Source organism: Anser anser (genome assembly GCF_964211835.1).
Source record: "Anser anser genome assembly, chromosome: 2".
NCBI lineage: Eukaryota > Metazoa > Chordata > Aves > Anseriformes > Anatidae > Anser > Anser anser.
Genome location: NC_139721.1, coordinates 115,089,546 through 115,107,955, shown reverse-complemented (window position 1 = coordinate 115,107,955; position 18,410 = coordinate 115,089,546). Strand labels below are relative to the sequence as shown.

The window sequence follows — 18,410 nt, the reverse complement described above, 5'->3', positions numbered from 1 at the left end:
ACATTGTAGTTTTTCTCTCAGAATAATGTCATGCTTCGAACAGCAGCAATGCTGCTTTGACTTTTGCTTACTCATTGAGAGCTGCTTTGTAAACACTGTAAAATAGCTTTGATATTAATGCAGGGTGAAAAGGGAGAACCAGGAGTTATCATTACTGCTGATGGATCTTCAACTGAATTATTAGGAAGAAAAGGGCAGAAGGTGAGTTCATACTGTTTTTTGTTCTTCCGGAATATTTGGTGGCCTTGTTACCAACCACCTCTACTAGATACTGTAGAAGTTCTCGTTGTCATTGCTGTGTATGTCTGTCCTCAACAGGGTGAAGCTGGAGTGGTGGGACCAGTGGGACCAAGGGTAAGACATTTCCAAAGTTCAGTGGATTCTTTTTTGATTTTCTTTTGTCTTTAGAGAGACTAATAATTGTAAAGGTAGGTTGTTTCAGCTTTTCATTCCTTCTAAGTAGAAATTGTAAGAAATATTAATGCTTCAGGATGATCAATGTCCTCTAGAAAAGAATGTTTTTCACATATGTGGTACTGTAAATTACTGACTTGATATAGAATATAAATTCTAGTAGAACAAATGTATCCATTATTTACTAAACAGACAGTGAAAAGTCTTCATTCCAAGCTAGTAACTTACCAGACTTATCAGAAGCGTTTGAGTGCACTGGGTTTGTTTACCCACAAAGAAAAAAGACTGAGAGAGGCTCTAATTTCTCCCTGCCACTGCCTGAAAGGGAACTAGAAAAAATATGGAGTCAGGCCCTCTCAGAGATGTGCAGGAAAAAGACATGTGTCAATGATCACAAGTTGCAGCAAGGGAAATTCTGAAAAGTTATAAGGAAAAAAAATCAAAAAAGCACTACCACACCAAAAAAAAATTTTTTAAAGTGATTAAACACAGAAAAAGGTGCTCAGAGAGATGGTGGATTGTGAAACAAGGTGCTGAACACCATGATCTAACTTGGAAATTTGCCTTGCTTTAAGAGTTGGACTAGATGACCTCTGGAGGTCCCTTTCAATCTAAATTATTTTCTAATTCTATGCTTTACATTTAAACAACTGACTACATCAGCCCCAGTTTCTATAGGAGCCAAGAATTTGCAACTCCCTTGGATTAAAAGCAAGAAGTAAATCAGGCAGTAGCATCAGACCATTTACTGAAAACAGGATTTAGAAGCCTTATTTCATGTACTTGGCCTAATATTTTTGACTAGACACAAAATGTATGAAAGCACAATGAGAAATTAGTTGTAATATATGAACAGTTTTCCAGATTCAGTAGTGTTACAGCAGGAATTCATTTCTTGCAGTCTAATATTCCACAAAGATCAAGGATATTGAGATTTTCAGGTTGCCAAGAGAAGCTGTTGATGCCCCATCCCTGGAGGTGTTCAAGACCAGGCTGGATGGGGCCTTGGCCAACCTGATCTAGTGGGTGGCATCCCTGTCTATGGCAGGGGATTTAGAGTTAGGTGACCTTTAAGGTCCCTTCCAACCCGAGCCATTCCATGACTCTATGATTCCATGATTCAATGATTCTATGATTCTATGATTTCTTTGCTTCTGCTTTTGGTGTAGCCTAGTCCCTGTTGTGCCTAAGTGATTGTTAGTAGCTTTTGTAGTTTCTGCGCATTAAGGTGAACAGGAGATTTTTGCCATTGGTTGCTGTGGTCTTTAGAAGGAGATAACTGGGTGTGCTGATAAACTGCTTTCTTAAATACTGTATATTAAAATACCTTGAGGGAGCTATCCAAACTTAAGAGAAGGGGAGTTTCTTTTCTCCTCCTTGTATGACTGCAAGATGAGTTTATCCTTTAACCTTGATATAGAATCATAGGATAATTTAGAATGGAAGTGAACTTCAAAGGTCATCTAATACACACTCGCTGGCCAAAGCAGGTCTAGTTAGCTCAGGGGCTTGCCCAGGCAAGTCTTCAACATCTCTTACAGTGGAGATTCCACAGCCTCTATGGCCAGCATGTTCCAGTACATGATAATCTTCATGTTTAATATTTTTTTCCATATATTTATTTGAAAATTCTCATGTTCTGGCTTGTGTCTGTTGCCTCTCATCCTTTTGCTAGGCACCCTTCAGGACATGCCCTTTTTCTATCAGCCCCAAACTCTATATTTATATCTTCTTTTGTACTGCCATGAGATGTTTCATACAGTTTATCATGAAGGCAAGAGCATTCAGAAAGTGTTCTTGCTAGCACTCGTGTGAACTCTGCAGGATAATTAGACACACAGAGTCTGTTTCAAGATTTTGTCCAGCCATTTCCTCTTCTTAGTGCATTCTTAGTGCCTAGAGATTCTTAGTACAGAACTCTGGTTTGATCATCACTGATGATGGACATGACTCCTTTTAGCGCTGCCCTGTAGAAAAAAACCTTTTGTAGTCAGTGAGAGTCCTGTGCAACATTAATATAGAAATTTCAGAGTGCTTAGCCACACGCTCTGTTGCATAACTTATCAAAGCATTGGTGTCAATAGCTCTGTTCTACTTGGTACGCACTAAAGCTCTGTCAGAAGCTCTCACAGAATCACAGAATGGAACACTCTGAGCTCTGCCATCCAGCCAGTTATCAATCCCCCTCACTGTCTGCTCATCTAGGCCACACTTCCCGAGCTTGTCTATGAGGATGTTATGGGAGACAGTGTCAAAAGCCTTGCTGAAGTCAAGATAGACCACATCCACTGCTCTCCCCTCATCTACCCAGCTAGTCATCTCATCATAGAAGGCTATCAGATAGGTTAAGCATGATTTCCCCTTGATGAATCCATTCTGACTAATCCTGATCACCTTCTTATCCTCCACATGCCTGGAGATGCGCCTCCAGGAAGAGCTGCTTCATCATGTTTCCAGGCAGGGAGGTGAGTCTGACTGGCCTGTAGTTGCCTGGGTCCTCCTTCTTGCCCTTTTTCAAGACTGGTGTGACACTGGCTTTCTTCCAGTCCTCAGACACCTCTCCTGTTCTCCACGACCATTCAAAGATGATGGAGAGTGGCCTAGCAATAACATCGGCCAGCTGCCTCATCACCCGTGGGTGCATTCCATCAGGGCCCATGGATTTGTGGATGTCAGGTTTGCTTAGATGATCTCTGACCCGATCCTCCTTGACCAAGGGAAAGTCCTCCTTTCTCCGGACTTCCTTTCTTGTCTCCAGGGTCTGAGATTCCTGAGGGCTGGTCTTAGCAGTAAAGATTGAAGCAAAAAAGGCATTCAGCAACTCTGCCTCCTCTGTATCCTTTGTCAATAGGGCACCCACCCCAGCAGCAGACTGACAATTTCCCTTGTCTTTTTATACTGATGCATTTGAAGAAGCCCTTCTTGTTGTCTTTGAAACGCCCTGACAGATCTAATTCCAAATGGGCCTTGGCCTTCTTCAGTGCATCCCTGCATACTCTGACAGCATTCCTATATTCCTCCCAAGTGGCCTGTCCCTTTTTCCACATGCATGTAAACTTCCTTCTTTTGTCTGAGCTTTGCTAGGAACTCCCTGCTCATCCATGCAAGTCTCCTGCCCCCTTTGCTTGCCTTCTTACTCATAGGGATGCACCGATCTTGAGCTTGGAAGAAGCGATGCTTGAACATTAACCAGCTGTCTTGGACCCCTCTTCCTTCCATGGCCCTAACCCATGTGATTCTTCCAAGTAGATCCCTGAAGAGGCCAAAGTTTGATCTCCTGAAGTCCAGGATCACAGTCCTACTTTTTGCCCTGCTTATCCTCACAAGATCACGAACTCCACCATGTCATGGTCACTGAAGACAAGGCTGCCCCCAAACCTCATATGTCCAACTAGTTCTTCCGTATTTGTTAATACACGGTCCAGCAGCACACCCCTCCTTGTTGGTTTCTCCACAACCTGTGTCAAAAAGTTGTCATTGATGCACTGCAGGAACCTCCTGGACTGTTTGTGCCTAGCTGTGTGGTCTTCCCAGCAGATATCAGGATGGTTGAAGTCCCCAATGAGAACCAGGGCTTGTGATTGAGAGGTTACTTCCAGCTGTCTGAAGATGGCTTCATCTACCTTCTCTTCCTAATCAGGTGGCCTGTAGCAAACACCCACAACAGTATCAGCCATGGTAGCCTGCGATTTAATCATTAACCATAAGCTCTCAACTCACTCCTCATCCACCTCTAGGCAGAGCTCCATGCATTCCAGTTGCTCTCTCACATAAAGAGCAATTCCACCACCTCGCCTTCCTGGCCAGTCTTTTCTAAAAATCACATAGCTTTCTATGACAGCATTCCAGTCATGTGAACTATCCCACTACGTCTCCGTGATTGCAATGAGATCACAGAATCTTAGAAACATTAAGGTTGGAAAAGACCTCCACGATCATCTGGTCCACCATCCCCCTACCATCAGCATCATCACCCACTAAACCATGTCCCTAAGCACAATGTCCAGCCTTTCCTTAAATACCCCCAGGAATGGGGACTCCGCCAGACCCAGTACAAGAGGTTATGTTACCAATAATCGTTTAAGGTTTTAGAAGATTTACTTTCAGATTTTATGCATCCAATTCATACGTAGCCTTCATCTTCTCCATGCACATGTGGAACAATGAGTGTAGTTAAAATACAAGTGCAATAATTCAAGAAGGTGAATTCTTTAGCATTTCACCAGGCTGGAAATAAAGGAATTGAAACCGGAAAGGCTGACTCATAAGTAAAGAGATTGTCTAGACTCTTGTGGTTTTGTTGAGTTTTAGGACGTTGACTGCAGGTTAAAGCTTGCAGTGTCCACCAGTCTACTGCTTTTTGTTACCCCTGTTATCTGTTACCCCTGGCTGCCTAGAAGCCATGTGCTTGCAAATACCAAATCACAGATAATCCATGGTCCTGGACTACTTTTCCTGGGTGACCTGCTTGCCTTTTAGTTCTGAAGTCTCTTTTATCAGTCTTTGTGGTCTGATGGGTAATTCTTGTATAAAGAAGGATCTGTTTCAACTATCATCCACTTAAGTCCATGCATCCAGGCTGGCAAGAGGTACGCAGAAGTCTGGCACTATAGGAAGTCTCAGTCTGATCCACAGGCATTTCCCCATAGTGTCTGATTCAAAAATAATTAAAATAAATAAATAAAATTTAAAAAAAGCAGGTGCACAAAGTATACACCTTTAACTGCCTTTTTTCTATTGACTGATATGTTTAATTTTGCTATTTTTGATACATGGCAACTTAGTGTTGAACTGCACACATTGCAAGTGGCAGAGAATTCAGGCTTCATTTCAGATAACCAGTCTTTTCCAAACCAGATTTAACTGTTATATGCAGACCTCTCCAGCTTCTGAGATCACTTAGAAGAGCAAATAGAGAGGACATTCTGTGCATTGTGTGCAAACAATCACAGACTGATTTTTAACACAAATGTAACACTAAGCCTCTATTTCTAAATAATCAAATCTGTGCCAAAGATTTCTTCCATCCATTATTTATTCAATTTTATTCTTTTTCTCCACAATCCCATTTTCTTTTCTGTCCAGGGACCAATAGGACCTGCTGGACCTAAAGGAGAACTTGGCTTCCCAGGACGACCAGTATGTATTAAGCCCTCAAATGGAATAAAGATAGAGCAGCTTGTTTCAGGCACCTACTGCACTATTTCTACTCTTTCCTTATGTTTACTTATTTCAGGGCCGCCCAGGACTCAATGGACTAAGAGGTGTGAAAGGTGAACGAGGTGAAGCATTAAATGTAAGTTCTTATATATTACAATTAATTGAAATAAATCCTGTTGAAGTCTTGTCAGGTCTGGTTTCTATTAATTTCTTTGAAATCATGACGGGACTAAAAAGCTGAAATGAGCTTGAAATGCTTATATGCTTCTGCTATTATTCCTAAGTGATAACAGTCATCGGAAAGTCAATTTCTATGGCCATCTGGACAGTTCTTACAGATATAGATATTTGTATCAGATCCCAGGTGTAAAAGTTACATGCAATTCACTGTTAGCATAGGTCGTTCAAATATCAAATGATCTGATATTACCAAATTCTTTCTACAAATACATGGTATCTTCATGGTGTGAAGGTACTTCCATAGGCTTTTAGATGTTTTGAATATGTGCAAACAGCATTTAAGCGTATCATAATTTAGTGTCATCTACCCTACTAACAAGGAGATTTTTGCTGATACCTATTACCTGCTTTGATAGTCATGTACATGTATCCAGAATAATGACCACCATACAGTGTTTGCAAGATGATTGCACATACATGCCCACCTGTATCCTGTAATTATGGAATGACACGTGATGAATGCTGCAACTCTGTTCTGGCACTGCAACTCTGTTCTTATGAATAGAATTCATTCAACTGGTCTCATGACAGACATGAAGAATTGTAAAACACACAACAATAAGTACTGCTGAGCATAAGCAGTAGGTTTCAGACTAGAGTATTTATTTACTTGGCAGAGTACTTTTTATAGCTGTTCTGACATCATAGGCTGATCTGTGCTGAAAAAGAAAAAAGTACTCTTACCACAACAGCAGGTAATAATAATATTTCATCTGCATCTAAGATATGCAGGGAAAAAAAAAAGAAAGAAAGAAAATAAAGAAAAAAAAATAGACAAGGGAGTCTTACTGCATTACCATAGAAATCATAGGAAGGTAGGGATCAGCTAGGCATTAGAAGAGATGATCTAGTCAGTAGAAATTTAGTTGCTGGAAGATGAAGCCAGGCAGATTAGACAAATTCTAACTAGACTAAAAAGACAGAAAGGATGACTAGCCTCTGGCAGAAAACATTAAATAGATTTTCCATTTCTCCATATTTTTAAACAGTATCAAGGTTAATTTCTGGATTGTCTCCCCTAGCCAAACAAAAACAATTAAAGCAAGTGTTATCAGATGAAGTTTATCAGGATGGGCCATTAAAGCAAACAGGCAAGCAAAACAGGTTGCACGTTCTAACAGTTTTTCCTTCAGTGCTTGGGGAAGATAAAAGCCAATAGATCCAATAGAATCGTTATTTATATAGTGACATATGACACCTCACTGAAGCGTGCATCAATGTAGAGTGAAACATGGACATGGCATGGTGCCAAATTTTTAAATGACACAGTAAAGACTTGGCATAGTTTTTGTAAAGGGCAGTCATGCCTCCAGCGTAGCAGGATTCCTTGAAGATGCTAATTAGTATGTAGTTATCTGACAGGCACTTTGAAGTATATGAATCTCATCAGTCCTGAGAGTCCCAGACCAGTCTTGAAGACCTAATTTTCCTTGGATGGTAGAACCACTGACTTTAATTTAGTTTCAACTTATAGTGCTTTTGGGCTTGGGAGTTGTATGTTTGTTTGTTTGCTTATTTTTCCCTGGAAATAGTAATTTTAGGCTGCTTTGTTCTCTGTAGAGTACTTTAGGCTAAATATTAAAATTCACCTTCCAGCTTAGGTTGATCCCTCTAACTGAATGCTCAGTCTCCCCTCAAGCCATTTCACACAAAACTTCTTGGTTAAACAGAGCTTTCTAAGCCCCTTGTCCTTCCTTCCCTAGGCCCAGTTGTACTGCATATGAAAAGATATGTGTAATGTCTTCCTTACTTCACTTTCTTTTACCAGGGCATGCCTGGCTTGCCTGGACCCCCAGGGCCCCCTGGACGTCCAGGACATATAGTTTACATCAAAGGAGTAAGTACACTGAACAAACAGTTTCTGTTCTGTCTCTGTAGCAGAAATGTGCTGTTCTTGAAATGGTTTGCAAAGTGAAACCTCAAAATTTGTTTCAGGCAACAGCATTTACTGTGGGCTACCTTGCTTGCATGCATAGGAAGAAATCTCATAACAAGAGTGTGGAATAATTGCCTGAGGTGGCTTGGAAATTAAAACCTGTATTCACATTTTAAAGAAAAGGTACAGCATTGAAGAAGCTTCCAGGGTGGAGTGTAGCCGTACTACATAGAAGTTCCTTAAGCTTCCAACCTTAGATGTTGATCACACCAGGGGAACTTTGTGTACTAAGAGGAACTATGTGGTGGGTGGGGCAGAGTGGAGTCACCACAGCCAGGCTCTGTGATAAGATGGGAACTTGATTGTTCTTGTGCACACTGAAACCGATAAGCTGCACATTTGTTATCCTAGGCCAACAGCCTGTCATGTTTTTAACAAAATGCTGTCCTTTTGGTGAACTTTGCCCATTATAATATCAATATAATACCAAAACACACCTCCGTTCCAAAGGCTACCCACCTCCAAGGTGTAACCATGCCTCACTGAGCTTGTGCTAAGAATTTTTTCTAGTCTATACCTTTAAAAGCAAAGCGAGAAAATTTCACACCAGTCGTAACAAAGGTATGCATGACTAGAGTCACTCATACTCTACCTAAAAGGTAGAAAATGATATAAATTAGCTTAAGGGAGAGAGGATGTTAGGGATGATACCATCGTGTAAAGAAATATACCTTCTGACTTCTGGGATCAGTCAACGGGCTGGGTAAGATCTGAACACTTGGTTATGCCAAGTGCCTCCCTAGGAAACTTAGAAATCTCTATGGAGTCACTTTATATCTTTTAACGTGTTTGTAGCCAGGCTGTGTTACTCATACTTTTGGTATTTGCACATGCTTTGCAGACAGTGAATTTATCACCAGCAATCCAAAGAACCTGTGTACCTGTTCCTTCAATAAATTGCACAACTCATTAATCTAGTTGTGGTAGTTCTGATTGAACATAACCAAACTCTTTAAGCGTGGCTGTGGTAGTTCATGGAACGCAACAACACTGAGGGTGTATTACATTATTGGTGCACCCGTAATTGTGATAGTTCAGTACCCTGAACGCGACAGACTTAAAACGACTACTTAGGCATCACTCCAAATTACTTTAGGCTTTAACGCAACAGAGCCACTGTGATGTAACAGCTTTGCCCCACACATATAGACTAGGACATGCTCTGCAACTCTGTTCTTATGAATAGAATTCATTCAACTGGTCTCATGACAGACATGAAGACTGGAACACACAACAATAAGTACTGAGAGATCCCGGATGACTGGAGACGTGCAAACGTGACGCCCATCTATAAGGGTCATAATGAGGACCCGGGGAACTACAGGCCTGTCAGCCTGACCTCGGTGCCAGGAAAGGTGATGGAGCAGGTCATCTTGAATGCAATCACACAGCATATGCAGGACAACCAGGGGATCAGATCAAGCCAGCCTGGGTTCATGAAAGGCAAGTCCTGCCTGACCAACCTCATCTCCTTCTACGACCAGGTGACCCACCTGGTGGATGAGGGAAAGGCTGTTGATGTAGCCTGCCTAGGCTTCAGCAAATCCTTTGACACAGTCTCCCACAGTATTCTCCTGGAGAAGCTGGCAACCCATGGCTCAGACAGGTACACTCTTTTCTGGGTTAAAAACTGGCTGGATGGCCGGGCCCAGAGAGTAGTGGTGAATGGAATTAAATCCAGCTGGTGACCAACCAGTCACAAGTGGTGTTCCCCAGGGGTCAGTGTTGGGGCCCATCCTCTTTAATATCTTAGTGGTGTGAGAAAAATCTCAATAATTTTTTCAGACAGGGTCTTCTGTGAAGCTATTTTATTTGCAATTGCAATGGTGGGCTTCCTGCAAGCAGGAGTGCCTAGTAAAGGTGTATATCATAACCTTATATTCCCTATTACCAGACACTTGATTCCTCCCCTGTTTCTTCCTGAGTACTACAGGTTCACAAATTACTTAACACCTTTCTATACCATACATGTACAATTTTATTTGACCAAGCATTGATTTCTCCTTTTCCCTTTTTTTCCCTTTTTTTTTCTTTCTTCTGTCATGACTAGAGGGCCTGTGATTTTTGTTTTTACTGATTACACGCTGCTCGTCCTGTTTTTCTTAGCTATCCTCTCTTTAATATTTTCTCTTCAATATCTTTATCAATGATCTGGATGAGGGGATCAAGTACACCCTCAGTAAGTTTGCAGACGACACCAAGTTAGGTGCATGTGTTGATCTGCTCAAGAGTAGGAGGGTTCTGCAGGAGGATCTGGATAGGCTGGACCCATGGGCTGAGGCCAACTGTATGAGGTTCAACAAGGCCAAGTGCTGGGTCCTGCACTTGGGGCACAACAACCCAGGCAGCGCTACAGGCTGGGAGATGAGTGGCTGGAAAACTGCCTGGCAGAGAAGTACCTGGGAGTATTGGTTGATAGTCGGCTGAACACGAGCCAGCAGCGTGATCAGGTGGCCAAGAAGGCCAGCAGCATCCTGGCTTGTTATCAGAAAAAGTGTGGCCAGCAGGACTAGGGAACTAGCAGGACTAGGCTCTGGTGAGGCCTCACCTCGAGTACTGTGATCAGTTTTGGGCCCCTCACTACAGGAAGTACATTGAGGAGCTCAAGTGAGTCCAGAGAAGGGCTACGAAGCTGGTGAGGGGTCTGGGGAACAAGTCTTACGAGGAGCAGCTGAGGGAGCTGGGATTGTTCAGTCTGGAGAAGAGGAGGCTCAGGGGCGACCTTACTGGTCCCTACAACTATCTGAACGGAATTTGTGGGGGGCTGGGAGTCAGCCTCTTCTCACAGATAGCTAGTGTTAGGACAGGAGGGAATGGCCTCAAGTTGTGCCAGGGGAGGTTTGGGTTGGAAATTAGGAGACATTTCTTCTCAGAAAGAGCAGTCAGGCATTGAAACGTTGCCAAGGGGGGTGGTGGAGTCACCATCCCGGGGGATGTTCAAGGAAAGGCTTGACCTGGTGCTTAGGGACATGGTTTAGTGGGTGACCTTGGTGGTAGGGGGACAGTTGGACCAGCTGATCTTGGAGGTGTTTTCCAACCATAATGTTTCTATGATTCTATGCTGACAGAACCATGAGAGCTCCCAGGAAGCAAGCAGGACTCTGCGAGGTGCTGTTTTTTTATTTCCAAGTTTTGTCTTGTCATGTCTATTAGATCTAACTGTTTGGTGTGTTTTCTGGTGTGTTATTGCCTACATTCATTAAACTTATTTCCCTTCTTATTTTCAATAGACAGTTTTCCCAGTATCTCGCAGACCTCATTGCAAGATGACAGTAAGTCACACACAGAATTTGCTCTTAGCAAGATGCATGGCCATGACAATACGTAACCAAAACAGCTACATGCATAACTACAGTATTTCTGCAGCTTTACTCCCCCTGCCTTCTGCTTTACACTGGAGATATGTTTTACCTAGTCTTCAAGATAACAGATTTTCAAACATTTAGATATCCAAAGTTAGCCACATATATATAACAGAACTAACTGGAACCTTTTGCTTAAAGCACTTTAATTACTTGGTTGTCCGAACTGTTTTAATGGCTTTCAAAGCTCCATGTTTCCATAGATTGAGAGTTGCTTTGGGGAGTGAATATTTATACATACATGTACATGCATCTTTCAGAAGTGCATATAAATAATGTCTCCACGATGTTATGTCTTTGGCTGTTTTCAATTTCGCCGTCCAAAATAAGGCTCCTTATACTTTTCAGTCTGGCATAAAAAGTGTGTCAGAAAAGAAAAATCACATTCCTTAGTTGACCCTCAATTGCAGTCTGTTCACATATAATTCATGACTGGAGTGTTGTAATGGAAGCATACAGGCTATTTAGGAAGGACAGGCAGCGGAGATGAGGAGGGGATATCAACAGATATCAACCACCCTGATATCTGTTGGAGGGACAATACAGCAAGCCATAAGCAATCCAAAAGGTTCCCAAGGTATTGATGATAATTTCCTTCTCCAAGTGATAAAGGAGCTAATGAGGAGAGGTGATATGCTGGACCTTGTTCTCACCAACAGGGAGGGGCTTTGGGGAAATATGAAGGTAAAAGAAAGCCATAGCTGCAGTGACCATGAAATGGTGGAGTTCAAGATTCTTAGGTCAGTGAGGAGGGTGTGCAGCAAACTCACAGCCCTGGACTTTGGGAGAGCAGACTTGGGACTCTTTGGGGATCTGCTTTGTAGAGAACTGTGGGATGAAGCCCTGGAGAGAAGAGGGGCCCAAGAAAGCTGTTTAATACTCAAGGATCACCTCCTCCAAGCTCAGAAGCAATGCATCCCAACAAGGAGGAAGTCAGGCAAAAATGCCAGGGGGCCTGCATGGATAAACAAGGTGCTCCTGGAAAACTTAAACACAAAAAGGAAGCCTACAGAGGGTGGAAGCAAGGACAAGTAGCCTGGAAGGAATACAGAGACATTGTCCAAGTAGCCAGGGGTCAAGTTAGGAAAGCCAAAGCCCAGACAGAATTGCATCTGGCCAGGGACATTAAGTGCAACATGAAGGGCTTCTACAAGTACATCAGTGATAACAGGAAAAATAGGAAAGTTATGAGCCATCTGCTGAAGGAAATGGGAGATCTGGTTACCCAGGATATGGAGAAGGCTGAGGTACTCAATGACATTTTTGCTTCACTCTTCACCAGCAAGTGCTCTAGCCACATCACCAAATTCACAGAATCCAAAGGCAGGAGCTGGGAGAATTAAATGCTTCCCACTGTAGGAGAAGATTAGCTTCAAGACCTTCTAAGGTACCTGAATGTGCATGACCTGATGAGATGCATCTGAGGGTCCTGAGGGAACTAGCAAGATGAAGTTGCTAATCCACTATCCATCATATTTGAAAAGTCATAGCAGTCTGGTGAAGTTCCCATTGACTGGAAAAGAGGAAAGATAACCCTCATTTTTAAAAAGGGAAAAAGAAAGACACAGAGAAATACAAGCCAGCCGGTCTCACCTCTGTCTCCAATAAAATCACAAAGCAGATCCTCCTGGAAAATGTGCTAAGGCACTTGGAAAACAAACAGGTGATTGATGACAGCCAACATGGCTTCACTAATTGCAAATCATTCCTGACAAATTTGGTGGCCTTCTAAGACAGGGTTACAGCATTAGTGGATAAGGGAAGAGCAACTGATGGCAGCTACCTGGACTTGTGCAAAGCATTTGATACTGTCCCACACAACAGTCTTGTCTCTAAAATGGTGAGACATGGATTTGATGGATGGACCACTTGGTGGATAAGGAATTAGCTGGATGGTCACACTCGAAGAGTTGCAGTCAATGGCTCAATGTCTAGGTGGAGAACAGTAATGACTGGTGTCCCTTGGGGTCTGTATTGGGACCGGTATTATTTAACATCCTTGTTGGTAACATGGAAAATGGGATAGAGTGCCCCCTTAGCAAGTCTGTGTGTCTAAGAAAGCTGGAGAGGGACTCTCTATCAGGGACTGTACTGAAAGGACAAGGGGTAACGGTTTTAAACTAAAAGAAGTGTTCAAGGTCAGATTTGATAGGACCTAATCTAGTGGAGGATATCCCTGCCCATGGGAGGGGGTTTCAACTAGATAATCTTTAAGGTCTCTTCCAACCCAAATCATTCTATGATTCTATGATAAACATTTATTATCACAAGAAAGCCACCAGGTGAAGCTCTGCCACACTTTTCCAAAGTAAATGACAACACCCCCCATTGTCTTCAAAGGAACTGTAATTTCACACTCAGTGTCAAAAGAAAAGAAAGAGTTTTCATATTTTAAGAACACTTTGATGCAATTTTTGTTTAACATGTCATGGAAATCACATCCTACAATGAACTGTGGACACAGTTTAATCCTGGGATTACTCTTCCTAGGACAATATTATACTGCTAACCTGTGGGCTACATACTTGGAAAGGATTCTGTCTTTGAACACCACGGTCTTCCCCTGAATAGTCTGATGCATGGTATGGCTGCTCTAGTTTTCTGTTAGACAGTATAGTTCAAAACAGTATCGTGCTCCTCTCTCCAATTTCCATTACAGTTCTTTTTTACTCATATTAGAAAAGCAGCTCTTGACTTAGACTATACTAGATGCATTGACACTCATCACACCACTTACTATTCAAGGAAGATTTATCCCAGGTAATGTATCTTTCTGATCTTTCTGTTAATTAGCAATAAATAGTCATTGCCTCATGGTAATTTCACATTTCTATGGTTTTGGCCCACTATTGTAGACATCATTTTACCTCATTGAATTCCTCCCTTAAATCTTCCTATTCCTACTGTATAACATTCTGGTATGTTTTTCTCACATTCACACAAAAGTTCTGGGTTAGTCAGCTTCATCTCTGAAACCTGACTGGACTGCACTGAGCAACCTGCTGTAGTTGATCCTGCTCTGGGCTAGACAACTTCCAGTAATCCCTTCCAAACTCAAGTTTTGTATGCTTCTCTGTGGAATGATTCAAGCAATGCAAACCTATTTTAGCTGAGTTTCAGATAATAATAAAAAGTTACTTTTCAATAAGGTTACAATCACTGAATAATAAAAGTGAATTTTACATGTAAAAGTAATAGAGCCTTTAGTTATAAATACCTCTTCATTCGTCTGAATATGCTAGATAGCTTTGACCTACATTTGTGGATAATCTAAACCTATCCAAGTATATAGATAAGAAGTCTGCTGCAAATGCCTACATAAATGTATATCCATAAAGAACTACAGACTGAATCTCACAAGTTTTCTTCATGTGAAGTGAATTTCTGAATTTAATGGAGCTATCCATGTGACTGAAGACTCCTAAGATCTAATACTGCAGTATTAGCCATATGCAGTACACGTTTGATTTTCTTTGTATGCTTGTTTAAATTCATATAAATAGCACTAGTTAGTACAAAGGTCTATCTATTTCCAAGCAGTGTGCCACATTTTAAATTCCTGCACTGTCCTTGTTTTGAAGACAGGTGGTAGAAGTATAGTTACAGGGGAATTGAGTCAGAATAGGATAGACTAGAATAAGAAGTTTCTCCCCACAGTGATTTCAATGCATCTGGAGTATAGGTCAACATCATAGAGTAGGCCTAGCCATGGTCTGATGAAAAAATTACAGCCATATTCTGTTATCATACAATCAAAAATCAAATCCTGCTTTCAAATGCAGTGATGTAAATTTAGAATTGTTCTTGGAGAATACGCCTTCTGATGTTTCTCTAGCATGACTGAGAGTAGGATTTGCTAGTGCCTCCAAAATGCATGTTGTTACGCTCTTACTGAAAGCATGTTGCATGTTTAAGATAGCACAATCCTGAAAAAGGCTTGATTAGTTAATACTCGGAACCTGCCAAACTGGAGATAAGCACAGAGTGCTGTTATAATACTTACTGTGATAGCATGCAAATATTCCAGGCTTTCCAGTCATACTAAGTGATGCGCTTCCATCAATTAATGTGTATGGATAAGTTCTAATTGATTTCTTTTTGTCTGTAGGTGAGTGCTCCTTACCCTGGGAATGAAGAAGCTCTTAATGTCCAAAGTGAGTAATTCTTGCAGCATGGTTTAAATAAACTGTTCTTATTATGAACGAAAACCACCATTTTTTCTTGGGTGTTGCATAACTGGTTTCATGAGGAAATAAAAAGAATGATGGTCTCACTTGTTCTGGTGAACCCATAAGATCATATCTTGGTCCAGTCTCAACATGTAAGCCAAAGAATAAATGAGTATAGGGCTGCATTTCAAAGGCTAGCTTATAAATTGAGTAGTGGATGAGGGAAAGGCTGTGGATGTGGTCTACGTAGACTTCAGTATGACTTATGACACCATTTCCCACAGCATTCTCCTGAAGAAACTGGCTGCTCCAGGCCTGGACAGGTGTATGCTTCATTGCATTAAAAACTGGCTGGGTGGCTGGGCCCAAAGAGTCGTGGTGATTGGAGAAATATCCAGCCAGAGGCCAGTCACAAGTGGAATCCCCCAGGGATCAATACTGGCTCCCTTTCTCTTTATTATCTTTATCAATGATCTGGATGAGAAGATCGAGTGCACCCTCAGTTAGTTTGCAGACAACACCAAGTTGGGCACAAGTGTTGATCTGCTCAAAGGTAGGAAGGCTCCACAGGGGGAACTGGATAGGCTGGACTGATGGGTTGAGGCCAACTGTATGAGGTTCAACAAGGCTAAGTGCTGGGTCCAGCATTTGGGGCACAACAACCCCAAGCAATGCTACAGGCTGGGAGAAGAGTGGCCAGAAAGCTGTGCAGAGGAAAAGGAACTGGGGCTGTTGGTCGATGCTTGCCTGAACATGAGCTGGCAGTGTGCTCAGGTGGCCAAGAAGGCCAGTGACATCCTGGCTTGTTATCAGAAAAAGTGTAGCCAGCAGGACTAGGGAAGTGATCATCCCCCTGTACTTGGCTCTGGTGAGGCTGCACCTTGCATACTGTGTTTAGTTTTGGGCCTCTCACTACAAGAAAGACATTGAGGCCCTGGAGACTGTCCAGAGAAGGGCAACGAAGCTGGCGAAGTGTCTGGAACACAAGTCTTATGAGGAGCAGCTGAGGGAACTGGGGTTGTTTAGTCAGGAGAAAAGAAGGCTCAGGGAGACCTTAGTGTACTTTACAATTACCCTAAAGGAGGCTGTAGTGAGGTGGGGATCAGGCTTTTCTCCCAAGCACCAAGTGACAAGATGAGGGGAAATGGCCTCAAGTTGTGCCAGGGGATGTTTAGATTGGACATTAGGAGAAATTTCTTTACTGGAAGAGTTGTGCGGCATTGGAATAGCCTGCACGGAGAAGTGGTTGAGTCACCATCCCTGGAGGTCTTCAAGAAAAGTGCAGATGTAGAACTTAGTATTATGCTTTAGTGGTGAACTTGTCAGCGCTAGGTTAAAAGTTGGACTAGATGATCGTAGAGGTCTTTTCCAACCTGAATGACTCTATGATTCTATTCTATGATTCTATGAATAGTACCTAGAAAAACAGAAAGTTTATCCAGATGTATTTGGGTACAGCTCTATCCTCAGCTCATCTGGAAGGAAAATAATGCTAATAACTTTTCTGACCTCAGAGAACATTTTCTTTATTATGAATGCTTTTATGACCTGAGGAAGCAATAAACTATAACATTTTGGACATTCATAATTACAGATATTAATTTTTTTCAAAGTCTAGAGATAGCAATTTTGGTGTCAAAATCATAATATTAGAACCATTTCTGCTCTTGCCCCATGAAATTCACAAATGCAATGAGAACAGGTTTGTTCAGAGGGTCAAAGGCTAGGTGATTAAGGAAAGGAGAGTGAAAGATTGATCTGTAAAAGAAAGATTATTTTGTACATGTTGGGGTTGATAAACAAGAGGACAATGAGCCAGCCAGCCATTCAATATTCATGAGTGAGACAAGCATATAGGGAGTTAAAAGCCCTGCACGTATGAAAAATCTGCTCTTACTATCAGTGGTTTGGTTGTTACTTCTGTAGTCTCTGTTGTTTGAAAGTTCTCATGAATTTAGTTTCATTGTGATGCTTTTATGGCAGGTGCTAAAGGAAACAGAGATTGTTGGGGGCTGCAGTCCACTGGGAGTTCAGCGGACTTAAAAGGAGAAAAGGGAGACAGAGGTGATCCAGGACCACCAGGTATACTAAATCAGATATGTCACTGATACCCTCTAAAGGACCATGTGTTTAACTTAAAAGCAGTTCAGCAAAGTACCTTTACCTGCCTGAAGACATACTTAGTTTCTTGCTGAACTGAGGTGCAGAACAACAAAGCCTGTAATGTTATCAAAAATATCCTCTGAAAAGGACTATCTGTACTGCACATTTGTGAACCTATTATGAGTGTGTTCAGTACATGAACAGATATTGAAATGTATCTGGCTGGTTAGAGATTTTCTGAAATCTTAGAAGAACATCACACCCACTTCCTGAGACATTGTTTTGTTGTCAGAGTTTTTGAGCCAACTGGACTAAAATACAGTGCTTTCCCTTTCAGGATAACATACCTCTGCATTCTGATTTCAAGGCAGCCATTTGTTGGTGATAGTCCCAATTCCAGAACTCGACCATCTCCATTTCAACCAACTTTTTAATATTCTATGCTTTATTTGTCATAATCATGAAAAGTATGAGAGCTAAATTATCAGTTCACTTGTGCTAGGAGCATCACAACAGATGTTGCTTACCAAAGATTTGCTTTTCTATATCAAAAGTTGATACATATTGCTAATTCTTACACATTCAAAAATAGTTATAGAAACAAGCATCTATTTGAAAAGACTGCTATTACAAATTCTTCCTTTTTACTACATTTTTTGAAATCTCATATACTGAAATAAGGCTTTGGTCAGTGCCAGCAATCATTCAAAACAGAAGCAGCTGTACATCAAATTAATGTTCCTATACCATATTTATAATATTTGTCCTCTAATGTGATCATAATTAATACAAAATTGTATATACATGGATATTTTGTCTTTGTTCCAAAGCCACAGTTCTGTTGACTTAAGATATTTGGTTATTTTTATGAGGACATCTGTTTGTTGTAATCAAATCTGCTTTCTTGTCTTGTCCATATTAATCTTCATTCTGAACAATATCCAGTGCTCTGAAGTAGTGGTTAGTGCTTCCTCATCATCAATAGACTTATTTAAAAAAAAAAAAAAAGGAGCAAGAAAGATTTCT

At 41.5% G+C, this 18,410-nt stretch overlaps 1 protein-coding gene across 1 annotated transcript in view; it reads left to right on the top strand.

Annotated features, from left to right (window-relative positions):
• Window positions 1–18,410, top strand: part of COL15A1 (collagen type XV alpha 1 chain) — a 126,838-nt gene that overhangs the window by 87,642 nt on the left and 20,786 nt on the right. The window contains exons 20-27 of the mRNA XM_083825865.1: window positions 124–201; window positions 319–354; window positions 5,500–5,553; window positions 5,651–5,710; window positions 7,583–7,651; window positions 10,981–11,022; window positions 15,221–15,266; window positions 17,265–17,363. Coding sequence (XP_083681991.1) covers window positions 124–201; window positions 319–354; window positions 5,500–5,553; window positions 5,651–5,710; window positions 7,583–7,651; window positions 10,981–11,022; window positions 15,221–15,266; window positions 17,265–17,363 — 484 coding nt within the window. The remainder of the gene's footprint in view (window positions 1–123; window positions 202–318; window positions 355–5,499; window positions 5,554–5,650; window positions 5,711–7,582; window positions 7,652–10,980; window positions 11,023–15,220; window positions 15,267–17,264; window positions 17,364–18,410) is intronic.